This window comes from Sycon ciliatum, chromosome 4 (assembly GCF_964019385.1).
Source record: "Sycon ciliatum chromosome 4, ocSycCili1.1, whole genome shotgun sequence".
Taxonomy (NCBI): Eukaryota; Metazoa; Porifera; class Calcarea; order Leucosolenida; family Sycettidae; genus Sycon; species Sycon ciliatum.
The window spans coordinates 8,635,869-8,662,488 of record NC_088646.1 but is presented as its reverse complement, the minus strand read 5'-3'; the positions used below and the strand labels follow the sequence as shown (position 1 = coordinate 8,662,488).

Genomic DNA, 26,620 nt, shown 5'->3' with positions numbered 1-26,620 from the left:
ACGGGGCTCCCCGGTAGTACATTGGGTACTGCACTTGCCTGCGACCCGAGAGGTCGCGGGTTCGAGCCCCGCAGTCGCACATCTGACTGCAAAATCCCCACGACGCAGCTCACCAGATCAAGGTGTGGGTCCTCTGCACTCAGTAGAGTCAAGTCGAGCGAGCTGCAACTCCCGGTGCCGAAAGGCGGGCTCATGCCCCGACATGGCTACTTCCCCTTGTCTAGCCCCCAAGACGAAAATGATAATAGCCGACTGGCTGAAATTTAAAAAAAATAATAATAATCGACACCATCCGCACCATGTCTTCCTAACTAACGTATCACTTGAAATATCACACTAATGTCGCGCTTTTGCCACCTTTGCGCGCTATGCCACCTGCTTTTTCGCGCTTTACTCACTTTGCGCACCCTGTTTTAGCTACCTGCCTGGGTATAAATTTGGACCCAGATGATGCTATGTGCATGAAACGCAGCGTTATTACAACAATGACCTAGCCGGCTGTCTTTGTTCTCTTCTGCCTTTGTGTACATGATTGTACATTGTTGTTAGTTTGACAGCATGAAACAAGGTGGAGGACACTGTGTTCGGAAACAGTGGCCTTACTACAACCAGCCACGGTTGGCAGAGCCCCGCCCGGTCCGTTGGGACCATCTGAACCATACTACAATGTAACATGTAGTAATTATGGGTGTTGAACCCGGTTCTGACCCTCATTGTGCTAGGGGAGTTTTAGACTTCTCCTTACGTCAGTCGCGTATTGCCGGGCCTCTGCCAACCGTAGATGGTCGTAGTAAGGACTTACATGTACATGTAGGTCACTGTTTCCGAACACAGCGTCCTCCACCTTGTTTCATGCTGTCAAACTAACAACATGTGTGAATTATAACAAGGTTTATCTAATACTAGCATTGAACTACAGTAAAACCTGTCAAGGCGACCACTCTGATAAGGCGACCACCTGTCCCAGAAGACCACTGGAACCAGGATCAAGGGAGGCTATTTCCAGTAAAATGACCCTGGATAAGGAGACCACCTGGTAACAGAGACCGTGTTTTGAAGGTCCCTTGAGCGGTCGTCTTGGACAGGTTTCACTGTGGTATTGGGTTATATACTACAGTAATACCATGATTGTACATGTAGGGTCAGCTATTTACGGCTATGAACTCGTACATCTTCGTACATCGTGATGCTCGTGGATTTACTGTTTGTGCTTTGATAAAGCTATTTACTAGTATGCGTGGACATGACGCTAACTTAGAACAGTCACAATCAGGTACCATACATGGCATGGTGTAAGTCTAGGTTACAGCATAGCACTACACGGTGACGAGTACACAGGCAAAGGCCGAGATACCGACCGTGCGCGTGGTTCTAAGAAGACCTGACCTACTCTACGCCTCGAACGCCTACTTCGCCAGCCTCTCAGCAAGCCTCAAACAGACCCTCATCAGACTGGATAAGCGCTGCATCACAACCCAGCCCTCGCGTGCCCACACTATGCAGCTGTATGCCCAACTCGGCATTTGTCCGGCTGTCGAGCGGGCGGATTGCAAGTTGCGGCTTCTCGTACACCGCATACTTCACGGCAATGTCAGTTTGCTGCTCAAATCACGCCTGGAATACAGTTCACTGCCCCGTACCACTGCCACCAGAGGTCAGGATGCCTGCAATCTGCCCCTTCCCAACATCCGCAGTACTTCGGGATCTCACAGACCAGTTTTTGCTGCTGCTAAGTTGTGGAATCTTTTGCCCTCGTCCTTTAAGTCATGCCCTACCACATGCCGATTCAAGCGTTTATTGAAAGTTTACTTTCATGGCTAATGCTAGGATGTTCCCTATCCCGAGAGTTCTCCATACTCACTGTTTTCTTTACTCCACCTATCCAGGTTATCTTAGATTTTATCCGTTTGGGGATGATTGTCCTTGGATTTACAATGCATTCGTAAAACAAACACAGAATGGATGTACTTCGGAATTTCACAGCCTAGCATTCCCCTCTAGTTGGCCTGACCTAGCACATCTCAACTCTCACGTCCATTGAAAGTCTACTTTCATGACCAATGTTGATGATCTAAGGAGAGATTCCTAGACTCGCCGTTTTCTTCACTCCCCATAATCCAGGATAACTAATCTTGTCTAAATAACCGACGAGGAGACAACAGTCGTAAAATAGCAATGAAAAATATCAATTGTGCACTCATAATCATGTATAAACAATTAAAATGAAACAATTCCAGAACGTTTTCGTGTGACCATCATCAGTGGAACATCGTCACATAGTAAGAATCACTAAAACAACCAGTTATATAGCTAGAGTAACATGAAAAGAAGCGTGAGAATGCAGCACAGCTAGCGGTTATGCATAACGCGTGTAGTGTGAACCTTTGCAGTGTATCTGAGAATGGTAGCAGTAGATGAATGTGGCAGCTGTGAGTGCGTGTGAACAAAAACTGGTGAGTGCGTATTATTTTAAAAGTGTGAGTGCTACAACATTTTCTTTTTGCTTGCATAGAACAGGGTCACGTGTGCGAATATATACAGCTTCCAACACCTGCAACTGCTTAAAGAAACGCGCGCGACAAATAACACTAAACCAGGAATCGTCAAACAACTTACGACAATCCGGACTGGACACCAAATGCTTGTAGATGGCAGACTTGCTCTTGTCGATGTCGAACTCCTCCTCGTCCGTATCACTCTCATCCTCCACTTCCTGTTCCTGCTCACCCTTGCTTTCCCCCTGACCATCCTGTTCATCCCCATCATCATCCTCCATCTCCATCTCCTCATGCCATCGCTTCTTTCTCCTTGACGTGTTCACTGCTGCGCCCGTACTTTCACCTGCCACTACTGGTTCCGCCTTCTCCATTTTTCTCAGTCGTGTCTCCGCTAGTCTCTGGCTTCTCCTCAGATTCGTTTTTCCTCCATTTTCATTTCGTTCTCCTGGTGATCTTTCCGTTACCGCCGTCGGGTTTGTGAACGAACGATCGTCCGGTGGTCTCCCATGCCGTGTTGTTGTCGTCAAGAGTGACACCAGATTCGTGTGTTGCGCTACTACAAGCAAAAAGAAAATATTGTAGCACTCACACTTTTAAAATAATACGCACTCACCAGTTTTTGTTCACACGCACTCACAGCTGCCACATTCATCTACTGCTACCATTCTCAGATACACTGCAAAGGTTCACACTACACGCGTTATGCATAACCGCTAGCTGTGCTGCATTCTCACGCTTCTTTTCATGTTACTCTAGCTATATAACTGGTTGTTTTAGTGATTCTTACTATGTGACGATGTTCCACTGATGATGGTCACACGAAAACGTTCTTGAATTGTTTCATTTTAATTGTTTATACATGATTATGAGTGCACAATTGATATTTTTCATTGCTATTTTACAACTAATCTTGTTCTTAATCTTTCTCCCTTTCCATCGTCATCATAACATTGGGCATGATTGCCCGTTTGACTTGCGATGTAAAATAGAAGCAATACAAATACACCCCCCCGGAACCCGTGACGTCGGACTCGGCGATGTACGCAGTATGCCAGGCTGATGTGGTGCCGGGGTATTAACGGTGTTGTCGGCATAAACGGGGGTAAGCTTTAGTGTTGCCGGGATGAGGTGTTGCCGAGTACAGTACCGCCTACTACCGGGTAAAAACGGGTGACCGTGAGCTCATGAGGTACATGCTTATGTAGCCGCCAGCGTTAAAGGGGAAGTATACCCTAAAATCAAATTTTCACCAGTTGTAGTCTTCGGGGTGCTGAGTCGAATGGTCTTGGTCCGAGGAAGCTGAGACGCTCCCTTCCTCCTTTATTCCCAATCGAACTCGCGCACTTCCACCGAAACTGGGTGACTGCGCCCTACTAGATGGGGATTTGTATGCAAAATGTCACTAAAAGCGCCATTTCGTTCTTATAAAAGCACGGATGACCGCGATTGGCCCATATGTTGTAGTCTTTTGGACGCTGAGTCGACTGGTTTTGGTCCGAAAAGGCTGCGATGTAGCGTTCTTCCTTTATTCCCAATCGAACATGGTTGAACAAGCGGTCACGTGCTCCTGCGTACACCAGTCACCTGGTCACCGTGCCTGCACTGCAGGGTACAACTTACTAGCCTGTTTGACCTTTTTTGGGTGCAGTCCTGTCACTCGAGTTGAACCTTGGTGTGAAAGTTGTCGCCTGCTGGCGCGGTGACCAGGTGATTTGGGCACCCAGGAGCACGTGACCGCTTGTTCAACCATGTTCGATTGGGAATAAAGGAGGAACGCTGCATCGTAGCCTTTTCGGACCAAAACCAGTCGACTCAGCGTCCAAAAGACTACAACATATGGGCCAATCGCGGTCATCCGTGCTTTTATAAGAACGAAATGGCGCTTTTAGTGACATTTTGCATACAAATCCCCATCTAGTAGGGCGCAGTCACCCAGTTTCGGTGGAAGTGCGCGAGTTCGATTGGGATTCAAGTAGGAAGAGAGCGTCTCAGCTTCCTCGGACCAAGACCATTCGACTCAGCACCCAGAAGACTACAACTGGTGAAAATTTGATTTTAGGGTATACTTCCCCTTTAACAGAATGCTCAAAGCTGTTGTGTTTGCTTTATACATGTCCACTTAGGCATCGACAAAATAGCACGTTCTTGGTGTCGCTGGTCGCACACGTACGTCTCAACCCTGTACACGTCACCATGGTACACAATGCATGCTATAGCGCTCATATTCGTGATTAGCTCGTAGTACACTGTACAAAAATTGTCAGCTCCTGGCGGCACTAGTGACGTCTCATCCAGGGATTGTTTTCGGAAACAGTAGCGTTGCTTGATCACGGGTGATCTGTCTTCCTGCGTCCGGCTTGTTACAGTGTGTACGTCTTTCCAACACCTCGACACGTCGCGACTACTCTCAGTTGTGGAATGTGGAAACCGATCATACAGTTCATACTTCTCTCTCCACTCACCACTGGCACAACATCATCATAAGGTGTCGGAATCAGGACTTATACTTTTTAGTTATAGAGTATGTAATGAGTGCGCTCATGGCCACAATCCATCCGTGTTGTTTTTGTCCAATGACGCGCAGGGCTGTAGCATTGAGATTTCAGGTGTCCCAGCCAAAAGGCCATACATGTACGTACTTGGCCGGAATGAGCCAAGATAAAACAACCACCGTTTTGTTCGAAATATGGTCGCTAGTACGGTACTGTATATTCATGAGAGAGGGCACTACTTTCCACATTGGTGCATTCACGCAATCTAGCGAACTGCGATTTTGATCCTGAAACTACCAGTGCAATGACCATGATGACATAGACAAGAACATTAGCACAGTTCTTGATTACAAGCCGGGGGGGGCGGGGCCGGGGGGGGGGTACTACTAGTATTCACTGACAAGAGAACTCGAACTTCGAACAAAAAGGAGAGGTTGGGGTGTGGATTTTGTTAATTTGTAACTCCCTCCCCATTTCGCAGCCTTGAGTCGGACTGTTGTCTCTTGACGACAACCTGTACCGTGCACACGGCACCAGACGCTGCCTGACCGACCTGGGCCACACCTTGACACTTTTGACAGTTGACTCTTCAGCTCCACTGACTCGCAAAATGGCGTATAATTTTGCGATGTATTGACAGGTAGATCAGCATAAAAATGGTGACAATGTCAATTACAATGGTGATATCACTTATTATCAGCCCAACGCCGGGCCAGTAGACTGTAGTGCAGAGTGTATAGTAGTCTTCGCTCCGGGGCGGTCACACAAAATTTACGTGAGCTCAATGCGTGTACATGTATTCTCTGTTCACGCTAAAGTGAAGGCGTGGGGTAACATCGGTGGCGGAGTGGAGGAAGAGGTTGAGATATCATCCTCCTCGCCATTCAATGGTGTAACTATACTCCGGCTTTAGACACAGTGTGCGTGGACCGTGAAGGAAGGGAGTGGTCTCGGAGTGTAGCACACCTCGGCTCCGCACGGTGCGGCGGAGGGACCAGGGCGCAGAGATGAGCGTCTTTCGCAAGAAGAAGCAGGGCTGTGTCAACTTCTACACGGGACACCAGGAGCTGGCCATCGATTTCAAACCAGGTGTTGCTGTGAAGGTGAGAATCTTGTCATGGTTCAGGTAAACAGTGCAACCCGCCATGCGTCATAATGACTGTGTGAACTAAGCGGCCCGGCGCGCGCGCGCGTAGCTCATGAAAACAGAACTACGAAGAGGTGAAGAGGCCCACAGATGGGAGAATGGGCACAGCGTGTGAAAATGGCGCGTTTGCCCAGCAAACCATGCATGGTGAACATGGTGAACCTTTCCACCGAATACCCTTCGCCTTTGCTACATTACACCGTGTTGTCGTCGGTCCTTGACTCCTTGGCGCGAAGTTCTTCACTGCGCGCCGGTTTGGCCAACAAGCAAAAATAGAAGGGCAATCGTCCTAATTAGTTGGTCTTACATTTCATGGACGCCGGTTGTCGCAGGAAGGACGATAATTATTTGGCCTGTTTTCAATGGTACTGTACTTGCGCTCAGAAGCGGAAGGTAAAATGTGTTCTCACGCTGTGGCATCTGAAGTAGGCCTGGTTTTTGTCTGGGGGTTTGTTTCCCTCTGTGTCGTAACTACGCTCACCTGCTCCTGTTTCTCTGTCCTTGTCAAGCCGCGGCTGCCGCGCAGACTAGCCATTACTCTAGCACAGCTGCCTGCCTCGTATCACGCACCGTGCAGAAACCTCCCTAAGCGCGTGTCTGTGAAAATAGCACCGCTTCAGCCGCGGATAGTGTGTTGCGCGGAGGACACTCCTTTCATCCAACCGTTTCAGCCCCAAACTAGACCAGTACAGTAGAAGATCTTGGAAGCGAACGAAAGACCAAAAATGGCGTGGCTCATCAAGCTTGCTAGCTTTGCTGAGTAAGTCGTCCAGTCGCCACTGAAGCCGGTACCTGTAACAAGCCGACGACTGACTAAGACTGATTACAGCACTTTTGTAGCAATAATTATCATCTCTGCTGCAGAAGCGACCAAAGCCAAGCTGTTTGTTTTCACTAGCTTACCAAACTCATGCATAATCATCATGCTGCGCGGGCACAGTGCTCTTCCCATGCTTCTACTAGTATTAAATTTTGTTGACCACGAATGAATGACGCCTTTGCAGGGTTCCCAGCCCGCTCTGAGGTCGCTCAGCCTCAGGTATGCCAACAGATGAAACTATGTACTTGTCCTGGTACCAGTTGTACATGTACAATGACTTGTATTTGTACCGCAGCGGATCAGCCTTGTGCTTACGCGTGTGACATGTGCTGCTGACTCTGCTGCAGTATAGTGTGCATGGTGTGCACTTGCTGGTCTCATGTACGTCGTTGTTTTCCTACATTCATGTGACTGCAGTCAATCCTCGATGCTGCACTCAATTACATCAAGGTAGCACCGGCGGCGCGAATCTTCTTCTGCTTGGCGTACGAGAAGGACCAGGTCTTTCACAGCCTGTGCCCGTTCCGAACATTGGACCGCAGTGAGGCTCCGCTGCAGCTATGGCTGCGCATTCATCTCCGTCACAAGAATGCCGTGGAGCTTCAGAGAGTGGATGCAATAGCGTTCGACTACTACTTCATACAGGTGATTATGCCACCCTGTGGCCGTGTTGATGTTATCATATCTGCATATGCGTACACACATGCGCGCGCACACACACACACACACACACACACACGCACGCACGCACGCTGTGCTGAGGTACAATAGTGCAATGTGGCTCTCAGACACCGTGTGCTCTTGCAATCAGAATTGACAGTAGACTATACCTGTACCTTCTTACCCCCCCCCCCCCCCGCCCTCTTTCTTTCTCTCTCTCTCACACACACACACACACACACCACCACCACCATGTATACGCCCGTCGCAAGAGAAGCACGCAAATCTGCAAATGCACTGGATGTGCACCCACGGATTTCTCTTATAGCAACGATAGCGAAAAAGATCGGAATGAGACAGATCAAGACTTGCGCCAGATAACTGTCACGCACACACACACACACACACACACACACACACACACACACACACAGCACACACACACACACACAGCACATGTGGTGAGTATACCGTATTTTACCGGTTGTAAGTCGACCCCGGTTATTAGTCGACCCCCCTATCTGGAGGTCTCAATTCTGCGTTTTAAAGTTTTCACCCAAAGAAGCACTACTAACCACCTCCTGCTACTAACACCTCAACAAATCATGTAAACATTCCTTATTGGAGGATATAACGTCCCAATCCTTGAAAAAGGACAATAAACTGGCAAAAATGTGTAAACATGGTGCACTCGTACATGCAGTGCAGGTCTTGTTTTGTAAGATACTGATAGTTCCCGGTTATAAGTCGAATCCCGGTTGTAAGTCGACCCCCACCCTTTCTCCTTCTATTTTAAGTCGTAAAAGGTCGACTTACAACCGGAAAAATACGGTAACTGTGTATTTCACCGATATTCACCCTTGATTGCTTATCACGCTGGTGTGCATTCCCACTCGATCAAAACTGCTTTGCTGATAGAATGGTTGACTGCATAAAAGAATGAGGTGCACGTGCTTCGCAGATGGCCATGAGGATATTTGTGCTTAGCATCATCATAATTGTTCTCTTCTATCTATCTGTCCATCTGTCTGTCTGTCTATCTGTCTATCTGTCTTTCTGTCTTTCTGTGTGTGTGTGTGTGTGTGTGTGTGTGTGTGTGTGTGTGTGTGTGTGTGTGTGTGTGTGTGTGTGTGTGTCTCTGTCTCTCTGCACATGCTTGTCTCTTTTCTCTGTGTGTGTTTGTTGTTGTGCAAAGTGTAAATGGGACTTTGTAGCTGACCTCTTCCCCATGGTGTCCCGGGATAACCAGTTACGACTGGCATGCCTCGACATTGCCGTGGCAATGAAGTCACTTGGCATTGACTTTGACAGTGCAATGTAAGTATACAGTGGATATGTACTGGATATGTATACTGAGCTGTCTGCACTGTACGTGTGGGCTTTGTGGAAGTACATGTACTAGATTACATGTATCCCGACCATGTGTGACTTCTGTTCACACGGTAGTTGAGTGGCATAGCCAATACACTACATTATCATCATCATGTGCAGTGTGGTGTTGAATGCCATCATCGAGTCACATTACGTGTTTGCTTTGTACGAGCTCACTGCACAGCCAGTGCATGTGGTGCTCCTGGGAGGAGGATTTGCTTTGGGGTTATGGTAGAGTGAGATAAGCGTGTCATACCAACGGTCTTCGCCCAGCATGAAGGCTAACCTTGACATTCACCTCGGCTTGTCACAGTTTGCTCATCAATGTTGTGTTGCTTCCTTCGGTGCAGAAAATCCGGTTTGGAGCAATTTGTGCCGCCATCATTCCTCAGCTTGTACAAAACTAAAGAGGTGAAACGTGTTCTGTTGGAGAGTCTGGGTAACTTTGCATCGCTGCAACCCAATGCCTGCAAGGTGCACTACGTGGAGATCCTGGAAGCCACATCAGGCTTCTCAGCGCATGGCTTCAAGGCAAGCAAGGTATGATCAGATTGACATCCAGGAATCCCGGTGGCCATGATCAGTAACAACATTGTCAGTGATAGAGCCGAGCAATGCTAACAAATAGTCCAATACAGTTTTAAATACACACAGATGAGAGGTTGTATGGGTTATTGAGTATATGTATGCCAGTGCATTGGAGACTAGGCTGGGTTACTGCAATAACACTATAAATTGTGTAATCACGATGGTGGAAACATACATGGATGAACTGCCATGAGGATACATCACTCACTCGTACAGGCAAGCGAGTCTCTTCCCCGAATGAATGGTTTAAGCTGTGTACCTGCCTACATGTACTGTAAATATACAAAATTTCGGCACTTCACACAATTTTTGACATTTCGGCGGCGATTTATTTTCGGCGTGGGGTAGCCTGGGCATGGTATAGTGCGACAGATGCTGTGAAAAATTTCATCGGCGTTTTAATTTAGGCGTTTTGGGTCGGTGCCGAATATAGCCGAAATTAAATAGCTGCCGAAAATTTGTATATTTACAGCACATGTATATGGGCATGTTTAAAACCTGCATACTCATCATTGTGATTGGTTTGCGTGCCGTGCAGGACGTGCTGACCCATGCCGGCAAAACCATACAGGAGCCAGTGGAGGTTTGGATCATGCCAGGCCAAGGTATTCTAGAGCTATCGGCAGCTGTTGGCGCCACGGACAGGGTAAGTACTTGTAGTGCAGCCAGCTTGAATTAAAAAGGCTTGCATAGTCCCGTCGCTGCACAAATTGAGCTGCGTTTATTTATGTGCAGGCACTTTTATAGGCAATATCTGCTCTTTACCTGGATGAGAAATCTGTCTAGCTAGGGAATGTCTTTTGGCGACTGGAGGTGCTGCTTCCATATACTCCTCTTGTATAATATGTATGGTCACAATGCTCTCCTCCTGGAGAGAACTGTGTTCTTCGTTAGCAAGAATATTGTAAGTACCGTATTCTCCGTAGTGTAAGCCTCACCCCAACACCGCAACACTCAACATTTACCCAGAAAAAAAGCCAGTGCGGCGTATACTCCGGAGTAGAATGAACGGGGCGGAGTAAAGTGCGGTAGCCTACGTAACTGGCAAAAAATACAATGGTGATGATGACAGCGATGATAATGGTGGCTACAAGAGTGAAGGTGACGAGTACGACGATGCTGGCTATCAGACGCCGCCGTGAAAAGCATGGCTATGGGTATATTCTACTCATTCAACCGGCATTTTTCAAAGACCCACATCGATCTGAAGAAAGATGGCCTTATCACATGCACACACACACACGCACACACGCGCGCGCGCGCACACACACACACGCACACACGCGCGCGCACACACACACACACCACGTACACACACACATGCACACGTACACACACACACACAAACAGGAGGTGCGGCTTGTACTCCGGAAAATATACGTTAGCAATAAGAGAGAGGTTCCTGCATGTGACACATCCCTGTGTTTTATGCAGTGAGTGGCACAGAATGCTGTTGCAGCTATCATGATTGCCCCCATCTTGTTTACCGATGTAATTCCTGTGTCATGTGGTCCCCTATCTTTTGCTCTGGGTTACAGAGGCTGGTGTCAGACTGGGGAAGTCTAGCTGGTGTCAATATAGTGTCTACGAGTAAAGGTGGTTCTGTCATGCAGATCACTGTGCTTGGTAGTCGCAATGAGGTAGGTCAATGTCACAGTGTAGCTCAACACAATGTCAATCCTGCTTGCCTCGGTATTCTGTTTGCGTGTGTGTGCGTGTGTGTGCGCGCGTGTGTGTTTGTGTTTGTGTGTGTGTGTGTGTGCATGTGTGTGTGCGTATTTGTGAGCATTCGAATGGCGATACCCTCAGGTTCCATCACATCCTACTCTGTGAATTGTAAGATGTTTATTTATTTTTTATTGATCGCATTTCCACGTCAATGTCAGCAATTTCCAAAGGATAAATGCCCACAGATTCGCATATGCTGAATGGATACGGGAAAGGGACAGGCAACAATAGAGAACACGACAAGAGTCAAGAAAAACATACCTATAGCTAGCACGAAGCACGATATGCATGCATGCAGAACCAATCGAGGCCCGAGAGGCATACTCTGTAGTCTCTATCAACAGAGTATCATTACAAACGACAGTTTTAAACGGACAAACAAATGCCCGGGCGAAAGATTGTTGCACTGTGTGTGCCGGAACAACGACGGAGTTCACAGAACTATGTCCTCTCTGATGTTAGCCGCAGACGGAGCGGCACAAGGCAGCCTACTGTCAAGCCCACGCGACAAGTTTCTGAGGGAGTGCAGGCCAGACAAGTCTGTGATGCCTTGCCTCCCTACACACCGGAGGTCCCACGACAGGACAACCGGCAGTGTCGTGCGTGGTATGCGACGCCAACGAGAAGCTTGCACGTGGAAATAACTCTCTATTGCTATAACAGCTGGATATCTGTCTGGCAGACGTAGTACGTGCCCGAACAGCCTCCACCGTGCTGCTTTTATGATCTGGCTGATCAGGTGCGCTGCACATCGTTTGTAGAGAGCGCTGCTATTGACTTTTCGTGGCCAGCTGATTCCAAGGAGGTTTCGGAGCTGCCTGCGGTGGAACGAGTCCAGCCGAGCTTCATGTGTGGCTGTAAGCGCCCATGTGCCACAATTGTAGAGCAGGACCGGCAGCACGAATGCGTTGTAGAGACGGATCCTTAGGTTTATCAGACAATGTCATGATATGTTCAGCTAGACTAGGTCGGTGAATGAGTGGGGTATCATTCATTTTCTCGGCGATAATAGAATCTATGGCTCGTGGTAAGTCGGCAATAGCTGCGTTAAGGTTCTTATGTGCCTCGTTGAAGAGGTCCTGGTGGCGAGCTACTTCTATCTCAAGCACTTTTAGGTTAGTATCGGCTGCTATTTGAGCCAATTTCTCATCGAATGGTTCGTGACCGGTTTTCCTAGGCCTGTACCGGAGAGCGTTGTGGGGTGTTTTAGCACTACAGCGTACTTGTTCATCGAGTAGGTTAGCTCCAGCTATTTGCAGATTTGTTTTGTGGTCTCGCAGCTTTTTAAGGGCCGGCCAAAAAAAGGATTGATACTTCTTCCACACTATTTCTGTGGGGAGTAGAGTTTCCATCGCCTGTATGCCTTAAGTGTTCACTGATGTCCTTACGCTTCCAAGGGCTAAACATGGATTGGAATGCTCTAGCAGCCAGCTGTTTTCGTCTTGTGACATCTTCATCGTCGCCCATGATGGACCCCAAGTTCTTCGTCATTCTCCACTGCTCTGCCACACGATCGGTTTGGCGGAAGAGCTTCATTGACAAACAGATTCCAATCCTTTAGTACTTTCGCAGCTATTGGCTCCAACAGGGTTTTAACCATTCGCAGGATATACTGACAAAGTCAGTGTCGTCAATGCAAAGGAACACAATTTAGGAAGTAAAGTAGGATTAAAATAATGACAGAAGAGCGGGACCGTGCAAAGGAGTGGGTTACAAGCTTGTTTCGTTATCTCTATGATACCTCTATGATAGCTCTATGATAGCTCTATGATATCTCTATAAGTACAGACGTTATCATGCTAGACCTACAAAACGAACAAAGTAATACAGACGTTATCATGCTAGACCTACAAAACGAACAAAGTAATACAGACGTTATCATGCTAGACCTAAAAATTCGTATCCTCGATAATAAAATACCCTCTACACTCAATTTCAAAACTACTAACAAATTTCAATACATCTCGCCACGATCTGCGAACCCTAACCACACTTGGAAAGCGGTGGCTTGGGGCGAGATTTTGGGTAAAAGTGATGCCTGCTCCTTGGATTTCCTTGTTTTCTCAGTTACACGTTCAGCACGATAAATCGCACAGAACTAGACCGCTTCACTGAAAATATCACTGGACTTCAATGTGGATCGCCATGATTTGGAAGTACCCGGACACATGTTTGTGAAAACCAGTGTTGAGAAACCGACCATTGCAGTTTTGTAAGGAAAAAATTGGAGGCGTATCCAATTTCGAAAGAAAAGGTGACAGCACCGAGGCAATCCACATGGTCAAGTAAACCAATTTGGTAACCGAACGGTTTCGCTCCCTTCTCATCATGGGTAAGTACAGGGAATAATGGAAAAATGTCAAAATACAGCAATTTATTATTATGCTGTATTTTGACATTTTTCCATTATTCCCTGTACTTACCCATGATGAGAAGGGAGCGAAAACGTTCGGTTACCAAATGTGGATTGCATCGGTGCTGTCGCCTTTTCTTTCGACATTACAGTTTTATGAAACAATGCACGGGAAGTGGGTGAAACACTTGTTTTCCGGAGCGAAATGGAAGGGGGACTACTTGAAACAAATCTTATAGGGACAAATAAAAGTGAAAGAAGGGGAAAAAGAGCGAAACAAAACGGTGATTATACTACATGATTGTATTCTTTTGTTGTGTGCTTTGCGATCATCGTTTCACATGTCGACATTTAGGAAATGCTTACAGTGCAATTAGTCGTCCGTGTTGCTATATTAACCCTTTGAGAACGAAGGACGAATATATCCGTTTTTTAAGGTATAGCTGGATTCCTAAAGACGAGTATATCCGTTTTTGAGAAAATTGCGATATCGATATATTTTTAGGTGCTTGAAGTCGCTCATATGTTGCTCAGACGAGTACGATCTGATTCTTCGTCAATGTGAGGCATGTCGCAGTCGATCCGCGTCGGTCCCGTGGAGAACCGGCCACATTTGAGTATACTCAGAGAATGCGACTTGTTACTTTGTTGAGAGTGCCGATGACACGTAACCTGTCAAGTGTCTCCTTGTCTGAGGCCCTCGGCATTATCTTTATGAGCAGCGATAGTGAGGATGAACAGTGTGATCCTTTTTTACTTTTCTGAGGATGACAGCTGATGTCAATGTCTCTTTAGAATCAAACTTTAGGTCACTATATCAATTTTTGAAAATCCCGATTTTTGGAGAAAATCGCAACATACACCTATTTTGAATTGACCATTCTGACCTCTATAATGGATATATGATGTAGAAACTTTGGTTTTTGTTGCCTACTGACGTCTACGTCTCTTTAGAACCAAATTTTATGACACTAGATCAATTTTAGAAAATACCGATTTTTCGCCTGAAAATGGTAGGAATCCAGGTGGTTTTGGGTAGTCCTCAAATGGCTGTCTTTGAAACGCTTTTTGTTTGTTTTTTGTTTTGTTTTTGATGCAAGGGTATGCCCCCCCCCCACGCCCCATCTGCGCATGCCCCTGGGCATAGCTTTCAATTAGGTAACACATGTATCAAGCATAGCTGGTGGTTTGCATAAAACGCAGCATATTGGATGCTGGGACACCTGCATCCAGTCCATTGTGTGTGCAAATACAGATACATGTATTAGTTGTCTGGTGATTGCCGAAGGGCAATAGTGACAATGAAGACGAGGTGTAGTACTCTATAACACATGTGTATGTTGGAGCATTTATGTTATTTGTTCCCATCTCACAATGATCAGAGAACACAGTCATGTTGGTTCCTTGTCTGCTGCTGTGTTTATTGCTATTTGACAGGCATACACATTTGATGTTCCGAGAGCGGCGGAGACATGTGCTGTGCTGATGGATGCGTATTACCGCCTGCTTGCCAATCCAGCAAATTGTGTTCTGCAGGGCCTACTGGCCCCGGTTCCGAACTCCTTCAAGCCTGATTTACGTAAGTCGACAAAATACATGTATGGAAACAAGGGGCTTCAAGGCAACAGTGGGGAGCATTGGTACGGATGAGGCGGTTGCATGGCTCATCCAGCCACTGGTCTCAAGGTCATGGCTGTACTGGCATACGAATCAGGGGGGGGGGGCAAAGTTCAGAGGGAGAAAGCAAAGAAACCCCTGAGTATAGAGGAGGTTGTGGCGGGGGAGAGGGTGAAGCTTGGTAATGATGATGGGCCAGGCCAGAAATTTTGGTGTATATTATTGATTTGAATCGCAGTAAAGAGGCCGTTTTTGGAGTTGAGGAATGAAGCTGTGTAGTAGCTGCGTTGGGAGTTTGCGGACTATAAGAACCGACTTAGCCATAGGGCAAAACAAATTTAAACAATGCCTTGTATTGAGCTAGTGGCTCACCATGGACCTATAGGGTGTACCGTATAGGGTAGCGTAATTGCATACCAACATACCGGCAGTGAACATTATACCGGGTCATACCGGCAGTAAACATTATACCGGGTATTATGTTAGCACACCAAACAACCTGGTCCTGCAGGTAGCAGGTACTGGTGTGGACGGTCTGGACCTAAGCTGTTGGTCGTTTTTGAAACTGGTACTTACAGGCCCAAACCATGAAGGTTTTGTGGTGCCTCTACACTGCAGCCTCTAGCTCCCTCTCACTGTCCTCCTTGCTCTAACCATAGTGATCTATAGTGCCGTCTACAAAATGGCTGATACCTGTACTATGTAAGAGTCTGTATGTGTTGAGCTCAGTTCCACCCTAAAACACTGCGGGGCACAAGGAAAACTTGGATCTACACCATCGTGGTGGTATTGGACAATTGTACACTCGGATGATGCTGGGAGGCATGTGCGTGTGAGAGCAAGGAAATGGGTGGTAACTGTTGATTGTGGTTGAACTTGATCTGCACATGAACCTACTCTGGAATGTCGCAGATAAGAACCAGGAGCCCAGCTAAGTTAGCTTAATCCTATTTCGGTATGCACTGTCTGCATGGTGGGCAACTTGTGCATCATCTACTTTGGTGTTGGGTTGCATCTCCTAATGTGTAACTGACTTCCTTGTCCTGTCCGACCTGCTCTGTCTGGATTCAATTTTGCAGCGAAGCAGAAGAGTGTTGTTCCTCGGTTCTTCACGCACGGACCGATTACGTAAGTACACTGGGGGATGACAGGGCTCCTGTACCGTAGTGTGCACTATACTGCTCCGACTGTTGTGTGTTGAGACAAGTTTTTTGCACTATACTGCTCCGACGGTTGTGTGTGGAGACACGTTTGGTTTATCTACCCTGATCTTTGTCACACCTCCACAGACGTGACCAGGCACTCAAGATCCTCCAGAAGGATGGCATGGCAGATGGACTGTACCTTGTTCGGGAAAATTCCAGAAACCCGGGCTGCTATGGCCTGTCGTTAGCGTACAAAGGAGATGCCAAGCACTACTTTATTGCCAAGAACGAAGACGCAAAGTATGCCATTGAAGGAGGTGTTGCTTGGTCGACCTTGCCCGATCTCCTGGAACACTACATGAAGAGTCGTGTGAGTGCCTCTGTGTTAAATTCTGTTAATGTGTTGCTTATTGGCACTACCTGTTCCTCACTTTCTTGGTGATGAGCTGTTGATGAACTATTACCCTCTGGCGTTGACTGAAGTCTATGTTTTCTCTCTCTCTCCCTGATCTTGGATGACCCATAGGATGGTCTATGCTGTCAGCTAGGAAAGATCGTCCTGCCAGCACAGCACAGTAAGTAACGTCCGTGGCACTTGATCACCGTACGTGGCGGTATTTTCTGTTAGAGGATTGAGTACAAAGTCACAGTCTAGCCACCCAGCACGTGTCATGGTATGATATCCATGTCACCAGTGTAACACACTGAAGGGGTGAAATGGGCTAGCTATTGACAAACAGCTGATGGTACCAGTAATGATGATATTTGTACCAAGAGAGTAAGTTAGTCGAAGCCTGACTGGGGAGAACAAACCCCAAAAGGGGCCTGAGCAGGTCAGCTACACACCATATTTGCGAAATGGCGAGGTGAAGGGAGGGGAGGGGATATGGCTGCTGCTAATTATCATACTACAACTTCATACAATGCCTCGTTTTTGGCCCATGTTGTTTTTCCCAGATGTTCTACCAAAACCACCATCAGAGCCAAGTACCCCAACCCAAGCTGCACCTCCGTCCCCCGCTATGCCGCTCGGCCCGTATGAAATTCCATTTGCAGCTCTAGATCTGCAGGTTGTTCTTGGACAGGTGAGAGAGCAGCTGTGCCTTCCCCCACACCTTCCCTGAACACACACACGTCCCTTGCCCGCCTTCCCTGTGACGCACAAGTCCCCCCCCCCCCCACCACTTCCCTGACCCCCCCATCTTTTCTAAAACACACACGTCCCTTCCAACCCTCCCCCCCCTCCATCTTCCCTGAAACACACATGCCCCCCCCCCCCCCACACACACACACACACTTCCCTGAAACACACATGTCCCCCCCCCCCACACACACACTTTCCTGAAACACACATGCCCCCCCCCCCCATACACACTTTCCTGAAACACACATGTCCTCCCCCCCCCCCCCCACACACACACACTTCCCTGAAACACACATGCCCCCCCCCCCACCCACACACACACTTTCCTGAAACACACATGTCCTCCCCCCCCCCCCCACACACACACTTCCCTGAAACACACATGTCCCCCCCCCCCCCACACACACACACACCTCCCTGAAACACACATGCCCCCCCCCCACACACACACTTCCCTGAAACACACATGTCCCCCCCCCACACACACACCTCCCTGAAACACACATGCCCCCCCCCCCCCCCCCCACACACACACTTCCCTGAAACACACATGTCCCCCCCCCCCCCCACACACACACTTCCCTGAAACACACATGTCCTCCCCCCCCCCCCCACACACACACTTCCCTGAAACACACATGTCCCCCCCCCCCCCCCACACACACACACTTCCCTGAAACACACATGTCCCCCCCCCCACACACACACACCTCCCTGAAACACACATGCCCCCCCCCCCCACACACACACTTCCCTGAAACACACATGTCCCCCCCCCCCACACACACACACCTCCCTGAAACACACATGCCCCCCACACACCTCCCTGAAACACACATGCCCCCCACACACACCTCCCTGAAACACACATGTCCCCCCCCCCCACACACACACCTCCCTGAAACACACATGATTTGAGAATGTCATAGCACAGTACTAGTATACTCTTGGACCAGGAGAATAGTATAAACTGCATGTAATGTAGACAGTAGTGCACTGATGTGTCTTTATGTGTGGATTGTGTGTGTGTGTGTGTGTGTGTGTGTGTGTGTGTGTGTGTGTGTATGTGTGTGTACATTGTATCATTGTGTGTGTGTGTGTGTGTGTGTGTGTGCGCGTGCGTGCATGCGTGTGTGTGTGCGCGTGTGCATTGAACTGGCAACAGGGTATGTTCGGCACCACTCACCTTGCACAATGGAAGAAATCCGCAACATCGCCCACACCATGCGTTGCCAAGTCCTTGCACAGTTTGATGCCGTTCCTACAGCATGTAAGTAGTATGTACTGCATGATAGAAGTAGTTAGGTTACTGCAAAAAATACACACTTTAAATATCATTATCAGTTACGACATCATGACAAGATCAATATTAACCTTTGCACACCGCTAAGTGGCAATATTCTGCTTGTCTGTGTGCTCCTACTGGCTGTGTGTTGCGCCGGACTACAGCACATTGCTGGTCAGGTACAGACGCTGTGCAAGCTAAAGAACAATGCAGTGTGCCAGCTGTTTGGTGTATGCCATAGCACTGGCTCGGAGATGACCATGCTGATCTACGAGAAAGTGAAGGACGGTGCACTGGATATTTATCTAAAGAGAGAAAGGTAACGGGCACAGTGCTGATGATGATGTGTGTGTGTGTGTGTGTGTGTGTGTGTGTGTGTGTGTGTGCGTGTGTGCGTGTGTGTGTGTGTGTGTGTGTGCGCGTGTGTGTGTGCATGGGATTGCCACTTGGGAAGTGCTTGTTACAGATAGATGCTTGCAGCCCTAACAGATACATATGGCAAGAAGATGAGCTTGCCATGAAATTGAATGCTACCAGCCAGTTCAGTTTTGATTCGCTTGTTCTTCCCCTTTGTCTGCAGTGGTTCACTGGCTAATGCTCCACAGCAACTAATCAAGTACTGTTATCAGATAGCTGATGGCATGGCATTTCTAGCTGGTGAAGTAAGCCTCTGTGTAATTGTATAGTTATAATACAGTGCATTGCTCTGCAAACACACAGCTAGGCAAATCCTCTGTTGCTGTCCACATCTTTGATCAGCAGATTCAACACTAAGAGCAGCCGACAGGGTTCAATTGAACTATTCTACCTTCGTGTACAGTGAAAACTCAAGGGACCGCTCAAGGGACCTCCAAAACGTGGCCTCTGTTACCAGGTGGTCTCCTTACCCCAGGGTCGCTTGACTGGAAGTAGCATCCCGTGGTCCTGGTTTCAGTGGTCTTCTGAGACAGGTGGTCACCTTAACAGAGTGGTCGCCGCTTGACAGGTTCTACTGTACAGTGCTAGGCGCTGCATATGCCGCTAGGGTTTACCGGGTGTTAGCGGCCGTCGTGAGTTCTCTTCGGGAACGGACACGATAATTTACTTTTTTCTTCTGTACAGTGCTTTCCTTCAAAACTTGTGCTATGGTATGCACTGTGTCGCAATGCGATCTATCTATCCCGCCCTTCTTCTTTGCACTGTGCAGGGTGTTGTTCACGGTGGGTTGAAGGCACACAGTGTGCTGGTGGCAAACCGTGACTCATTACGGCTCAGTGATGTTGGACTACTGCAACAGATCTCTAGTATGGACACCAATTACATGCTGACTGGTCCCGGAAAGTGAGTGACTTTACGCAACACTTCAGTGCTATAGGGAATGATGCTACTAAGTAAATTTGTTGTGCTCAACGGAATCTCTCCTTGGTACACTGCTTGAATTATGTAAATTGCAGGAAAACTCTAATTTCAGCAACCACCCATGGGACTGGCCGATCATAGTCTTTGAACACATGTGGTCTCTGAACGCACATTGTACACTCATCCTATAATTATCATAGAAACATGGGCACAGCGGCACCAGGTGATCACTTGACCAGGTTTTCATGTGTTCTGTAACTTCTGTTGCAATGGTCGCCATCTGTCAATACCGCAGTTCAAAGCAAGCCCCAACTGCGGTTACATAACATTGCCCCCCCCCCTCTAACCAGTTTTTGACTGGTGTGCTCTGCATGCAGGTCGCAAGTCCCATGGCTGTCTCCAGAGTGCCTGTCAGCCAAGCCACTCACCCTGCAGTCGGATGTGTACGCGTGTGGTATGACACTGTGGGAGGTGTTCACGCTAGGAGCACAGACACCGTTCATGGGAACTGCCGAGTCTGCAGTAAGGAAATCTTTCTTTATGACTGGCATGCAGGGTTCAAGGGTTTTTCAAGTGTGCTATTCTTAGACAAGGTAAACTTTATAGTCGTGTTCCTTGGATAATAACTTCCTTTCTTACACATCCACCATGAACTGGTTGCTGTAGTCTCCCTCAGGAGTCAGGAAATAGCTGCTTTATCATGACCTGGGCTCCAGCAGATGTTTTATAACCCAAGGTAATCTTCGCAATAAGTCGGCCTTTTGAAAGCGCATGTAACCCTGCTCTTGTGTGTTTCCTGTTTTCCCTACTCTCCATCTGCAGATAGCCAGTGCCATCCAGAAAGGACAGCGGCCACCTTCACCAGGGTAAGTGCCAGGCTAGGTTCACCAGCAGGCGGCTCTTACTGAGCAGGCTTCAGACTCAGTTCTCTCACATGTGACAACTTTTCCACTGCATGCCGCACATACATCCACAAGCGATCGGGGAGGTTCACTCACAACTGTTAAAGACGAAGGTGACTGAAGGTGCAAGCCAAGCCCTCATTTGCCAGTATTCTTGCTACCATATCCTTGCAGACCGCTGTGCTCCGACGAGGTGTTCAAGATCATTGGCCAGTGCTGGCAGGCATCAGCTGAGGTAAGTACAGAAATACACAATGCCAGTAGCCTACATATCTGTACAATCAGTCATGCCATGCCATTGGTCAAAGTACAGTAGTGTATCTGTTCAGATCTGGACATTGTCACCCCGGTGACTACGACACATGCAGGAACATGACTGCACTACATGTAGTAGGCTGTCTGCTGTAACCGCATCTCCAGGTGATCACATCCTGTACGAGATTTCCACGGAAATGAAAACGTGATTGGTGGCCTACACCATAGCTCAGTGGTTAGCAGCTCGGCGCATCACTGGCCTATATCGCCTTCTAACGTTCGTATATTGAAGGTCCCTGGTTTGAGTCCTGATGGTGACAGTCAATTTTATCTTTCTGTTGATACCTCGAACTTATGAATGACCTCTGGTACTAATATAACACAGATTTACAGGTTAGAAGGGACAAACCATTGGAAACTGATTATGTGCGAGATATGCGGGAACCTATTGAGTTCAGTTGTTCTTTTTTTTCCTGCGCTCGTGCTGTAGAGTCGGCCAACGATTGCATCTGTGCGCTCCCAGCTTCGAGACTGCGTGAAAGTACCAGGTGAGTGGTGTCAACACTTCTTTGAGCCAGCATACAATGACTGCCAGCATACAATGACTGTCCAGACCTTGCTAACATTAGCTTCAACTACAGTAAATTTCTAAGAATCCAATCATTGGGTGGCAGTATGCGTGTTGTACCCTCTTACTGTTCTTGCTATACTGTAGTCCATATGTACGCATGCTTGTACCTGTGTGTTACCTCAGAGCTTACGCGGCATACGTCCACACGCAGCCAGGTATGTACACTCTACACTGTACTGGGTGTCTGTGTGTCTATGTGTCTATGTGTCTGTGTGTCTGTGTGTCTATGTGCCTGTGTGTCTGTGTGTCTGTGTGTCTGTGTGCCTGTGTGTCTGTGTGAGCAATACAATAATGTACTAGTACATGCATACCGCTATTGTTCAGAGAGTCGGGTTTAATATGGAGCTGTTTTCTGGTGCTGAAGGTTGCAACTAATATGACTTACATTAAACTTACATAAGAGATGGCGGAGGCCATATCCGGCTGCCCGTGATCCGGCTGCCCATGATTTTCAAAATCGCACTTAGTGAATCAGCTGATTTCCGGCTGTTATGCTGTTTGCTCACTGTGGTTTGTAGGACTCGCCCAGGTCAACGGGATCAACAGGGTAAGTGGACTGATTGTTATGAGATCAATGGCGGTCTACAATTTTTACTGAACTCTATGCTATCGCCTTTTTCTTCTCCTTTTCTTTGATCACCAACAAATTTCTTGAAAATAAGAATTAATTTCAATTCACTGTGTGAATGGACTGTATGTATTATGTTCACAGATCACGACGCAACACGAGCAGCAGTCAAGTGTCAACAGACGCATCCACTGTTCTTGCTCAGGCGGACGTCATCAATGCTTCCGACCTTAAGTTCGGCCGAGATCTTGGCAAGGTAGGATTGTGTGCGTGCCTGAGTATTTGGATGTTTAAAATCAGCAAGGTTGTGCATGACAGGTGAACATAGTTCTTGGATTCAACAGGTCTGATTTTGCCTAGTCTGAAACTCCATTCACCAATCTCATGCTGCCTTGTACCTAATGTCTCTCTTCCAGGGTCAGTTTGGATTTGTCAAGCAAGCAGCTTGGCGGAGATCTGATGGATCTAAAGTGCAGGTATGTGCCAGTCTACTTGCGCTGTTGGCAATGTGCATACTACAGCCAATGTCACCAAGCATACTACAGCCAATGTCACCAAGCAAACGAGCCGTCAATGCAGGGAGTAGGTCTACAGAATCTCCCTTTCCTGACCAATATTGCCCACGAAGTAGCATAGACCAGGATGCTTGATGTGCGCGCGGTCGCGTGGGATGCCTTGGTAGACTATCTCTGTTCTCTCCCCATGCCTGTCCCTTGTGTTGTAGGTGGCAGTCAAGAGCCTGCATTCCTCCGCCACGCCCGAACAGCGACAAGAGTTCTTCCGAGAAGCAAAGACTATGATTGCACTGGACAATCCGCACATTGTGCGTCTTCTGGGCATTTGCACAGGTGAGATCGGCATGGTCTTTCAGTTAATCAAAAAAATTAATAACCATGTTGATATAATAAATTATCGTCTCCTGCTTGGCTCTATCATATCCTCTGTAATGCAATACGCCTGAATACGGGGAAAGTCTTCAACAGATGTTACACGGGATCGGTATTACTTGAAGTACTAGTACATGTATTGGCAAACATGTTGGGAATTTGCGACAAAAGCGCATCGAAGAATAATTGTAATGTAATGCTCTCTTGCTGTTCGCTGTCTTCCTTTACAGACAATGAACTGCTGCTGATTACAGAGCTTGTTCCGCTCGGAGCACTGAACTCCTACCTAACACAGGATAATGTGAGTTGTTGTTTTGCTCGTCTGTTCTGAAAGTTTTATCCACAGCCCACTGTCCCAATCTACCTTTTGAATTCACAGGTTTTGTATAAGAAGGTTGACTGCATGTATAGTTGTGCTCACTGAAATCTGACCCAAAGTGCAAAGCTGGCGTCCTGGACCAGTTCCCATTACATCATTGCATGTGTACATGTGTACGTCCAGCCGAATTTGTTCCAATTCCAGGGCGTCAAGGGCCGTGGAAGTTGAAGGCACCAGCTTTGCACATCATAATCATTGGATCGGATTTCAGTGAGCGCAACTGTAGCATTGAGTATTGAGTATGACCATCTATGGTGCATCTATGTTCGTCTTTGCTTCCAGGTGAAACGCTCTTGCAGAGCTCCCACACTGACCTCCTTTGCTCTGCAGATCGCCAAGGGAATGCAATTCCTGGTAAGTGCTGTGCTGCTTTGTGTTTGTATGCATGTACGTCTGCATGTACGCTTGCATGTCTGTATTGGTTGTCTATCATGCACTAAAGCATGAATATCAAAGGTCAACTCGACTGGACACATTGACAGTGAAATCTGTGGAATGGTTTCGTTGTGATTGGTGCACGGTGCTGCAGGAAAACAAACGCTTTGTTCACCGTGACCTGGCTGCCCGTAACATTCTGGTAGCCGATCCGCAGACGGTGAAAATCACCGACTTCGGACTGTCGCGTATGTTCAATGAGAGCGACTACTACACAGCTGGTGCAATGGGACTCTGGCCTGTAAAGTGGTAAGTTACGCACACACATGCAGACTGTACTGAGTTTTAGCAGGTGCTGTAGGGACGGAATGTCTTGTGACTCCCAATGGAAGAGCAAACCAGTATGTTTTCCGCACAGATCTCAACACCCGTAATCGTGCAGTGTCATTGCAGGTGCGTACGTATGTCGTATTACTTGCAAATTGAGGATTGGCATGTGACAGAGGCCTGTATGCATGTGAGTGCAGAACCCCTCACAGGTTATGCAAAGGATGTTACGGAGGTGAACTAGTGGATTCGCTACTTGAGCTAGTGCATCGCTGCGCTGCCGCCTTGCCAAAGCATTTCAGCTGATGATATACTGCGAAACCTCCATACATCAACCCAGTAATTCAATTGCATTGCCGTGCTCGGCGCGGCGATTAAGACACGGCTTTAGCCAGCATTACTAGTACAGTGCTGATCAATGAAATCTGATCACGTGAATCAAGTGCGCACCCTGCACCGGTTCACATCCCGGTGTTCGCAGGTCCAGGGCTGCACAGCGCCCGGCATGGCATTCACTCGCTTGATCGGATTTCATTGATCAGTACTGTAACTGGAGACTGCCTGCTGTCCTGCTGTCCTGCTCATTATGTTGACTGCTGTACATGTAGGTATGCACCGGAGTGCATGTACTACAAGAAGTTCACCAGCTCCAGTGATGTGTGGAGTTTCGGCGTTACCTGCTGGGAGCTATTCAGCTACGGACAGAAGCCATACAAGGGCAAGGGTGGACAGGAGGTAAGTGTCCAGGCACAATGCAGAGAAATGAAGAAAAGACACCAGTACATGTACTCGGAATTCAGTTTCTTTTACTCGCGCGAAAAATTACTTCGAAGTACATGCACCACCACAAGAACAACTCCAAAGAGTGATTCTTCCAATGCCTCGGGCATCTTCTCGTGGTGTTTTGCTACGCTTCAATTTACTCAATGGCTTGTGGTGATGCAGTTACATGAACTTGAGATCAGTTTTTCTTCCCTGTTTCATGACCGACCCTCTACTGTACTGTTTCAAACTCAACTGTCAGACAGGGTACTAGTAGACGTGGCTAATGGGACATTCAGTTCTTAATCACTTAGTGGTAGTTCTGATCTATTCGGTCTCTCTCTCGTCTCTCTCTCGTCTCTCTCTCGTCTCTCTCTCTCGGTCTCTCTCTCTCGGTCTCTCTTTTCATGACTGCTGTACTATTTCAGGTATTGGGACTGCTGGAGGAAGGTCATCGATTAGATCAGCCAGAAGAATGTCCTGCCAAAGTCTACGCTGTAATGCAGACCTGCTGGCAGTATAGACCGGATGATCGGCCAACGTTTGCACAACTTGCACAGCAACTGTCGCTTCTCTAAAACCACCCTAAACGCCGTACTGGCAAGTGAAAGATATCCTAGTAGATTCTTAGGTCGTAAAACCGACAGCCATGCCTGTTTCTGACCATATGAATGCTACCTGTGTGATGTTGCCAACTTGAAAATACCTAATCCATATCCTGCCCCCCCCCCCCTCCCCTTGCCCCTTTTATTGTTCTTACGCTTACTATGCAGTTGATCTGCTATGCTTTCAACATTTATTTGTAGAATATAAATAACAGTCGCCCCGGCACATCATCATACACGTGTCGTTATTGTGTGAAATTGAGAATGCTCTTCTGGCACCTCAATCCACATCTTTTTTTTTATTGGTGAAAATCTCTAATTTCTAGACAACGAAAGAAGAAAAGAACCTTGTTGTTGGTGCATTGTCACAGCTGGACTGTGTGCATACTTAATTACTTTAACTCAAAACTGTTTTGTGAAATTTACTATTTACTAAAGTAACATTTTCATTTTCACAATTTCAGACACTAGCTGGGAAAAGCAAGCGAAAAGCGGGGTTGTGGATTGGAAAAAAAAGTGCCACTGCCAGCAGTGGACACGGTAAACAGCGAACACAATATTGAAACTACGCCGATGATGCTGCACCAAGATTCTTTTCCCGGACTAGTTGCTGTAGCCTCTCCAACTCCCTGCAACAGATAATAAAAAAGCACCCAGTAAGCCACAGGTTGCAGAACTTGACCATTTCTACCCAGGGGCTCCCTCAAGTGTCGTGATGCACACAGCCTGAGCTTTTGCGTACC

At 47.6% G+C, this 26,620-nt stretch overlaps 2 protein-coding genes across 3 annotated transcripts in view; one reads left to right on the top strand and one right to left on the bottom strand.

The window, feature by feature from the left end:
* Nucleotides 1-26,620, bottom strand: part of LOC135814296 (myotubularin-related protein 9-like) — a 165,544-nt gene that overhangs the window by 126,801 nt on the left and 12,123 nt on the right. Inside the window, exon 14 of one of the 2 annotated variants that reach the window (XR_010553169.1) lies at nucleotides 26,344-26,506. Coding sequence is in view for 1 of the 2 variants with exons in the window: in XM_065327395.1 (XP_065183467.1) it covers nucleotides 26,443-26,506 (64 nt within the window). In the remaining variant the exon portion in view is untranslated. Of the gene's footprint in view, nucleotides 1-26,122; nucleotides 26,507-26,620 lie in introns of those variants that run through there. The other variant, XM_065327395.1, reaches the window with a different exon arrangement.
* LOC135814293 (tyrosine-protein kinase JAK2-like) lies at nucleotides 5,762-26,340 on the top strand. Its single transcript, XM_065327391.1, has 29 exons — nucleotides 5,762-6,093; nucleotides 7,375-7,602; nucleotides 8,813-8,934; nucleotides 9,339-9,528; nucleotides 10,115-10,222; nucleotides 11,115-11,216; nucleotides 15,095-15,236; nucleotides 16,354-16,402; nucleotides 16,564-16,789; nucleotides 16,946-16,994; nucleotides 17,377-17,504; nucleotides 18,729-18,833; nucleotides 19,013-19,167; nucleotides 19,429-19,510; nucleotides 20,035-20,168; nucleotides 20,564-20,708; nucleotides 21,009-21,052; nucleotides 21,263-21,323; nucleotides 21,834-21,891; nucleotides 22,098-22,129; nucleotides 22,493-22,521; nucleotides 22,687-22,798; nucleotides 22,959-23,018; nucleotides 23,267-23,390; nucleotides 23,660-23,730; nucleotides 24,091-24,162; nucleotides 24,338-24,492; nucleotides 25,119-25,245; nucleotides 25,701-26,340. Exons 1-29 carry the CDS (start codon nucleotides 5,998-6,000, stop codon nucleotides 25,848-25,850), a joined length of 3,156 nt encoding a protein of 1,051 aa, XP_065183463.1. The 5' UTR covers nucleotides 5,762-5,997; the 3' UTR covers nucleotides 25,851-26,340.

Excerpts from the sequence above, each read along its gene's own strand:
- LOC135814293 (XM_065327391.1), top strand. The coding sequence starts at position 5,998 with ATGAGCGTCTTTCGCAAGAAGAAGCAGGGCTGTGTCAACTTCTACACG. Across the intron at positions 10,223-11,114 it reads CTGTTGGCGCCACGGACAGG|AGGCTGGTGTCAGACTGGGG; the intron begins GTAAGTACTTGT and ends TCTGGGTTACAG. Across the intron at positions 21,053-21,262 it reads CAGCGGCCACCTTCACCAGG|ACCGCTGTGCTCCGACGAGG; the intron begins GTAAGTGCCAGG and ends ATATCCTTGCAG.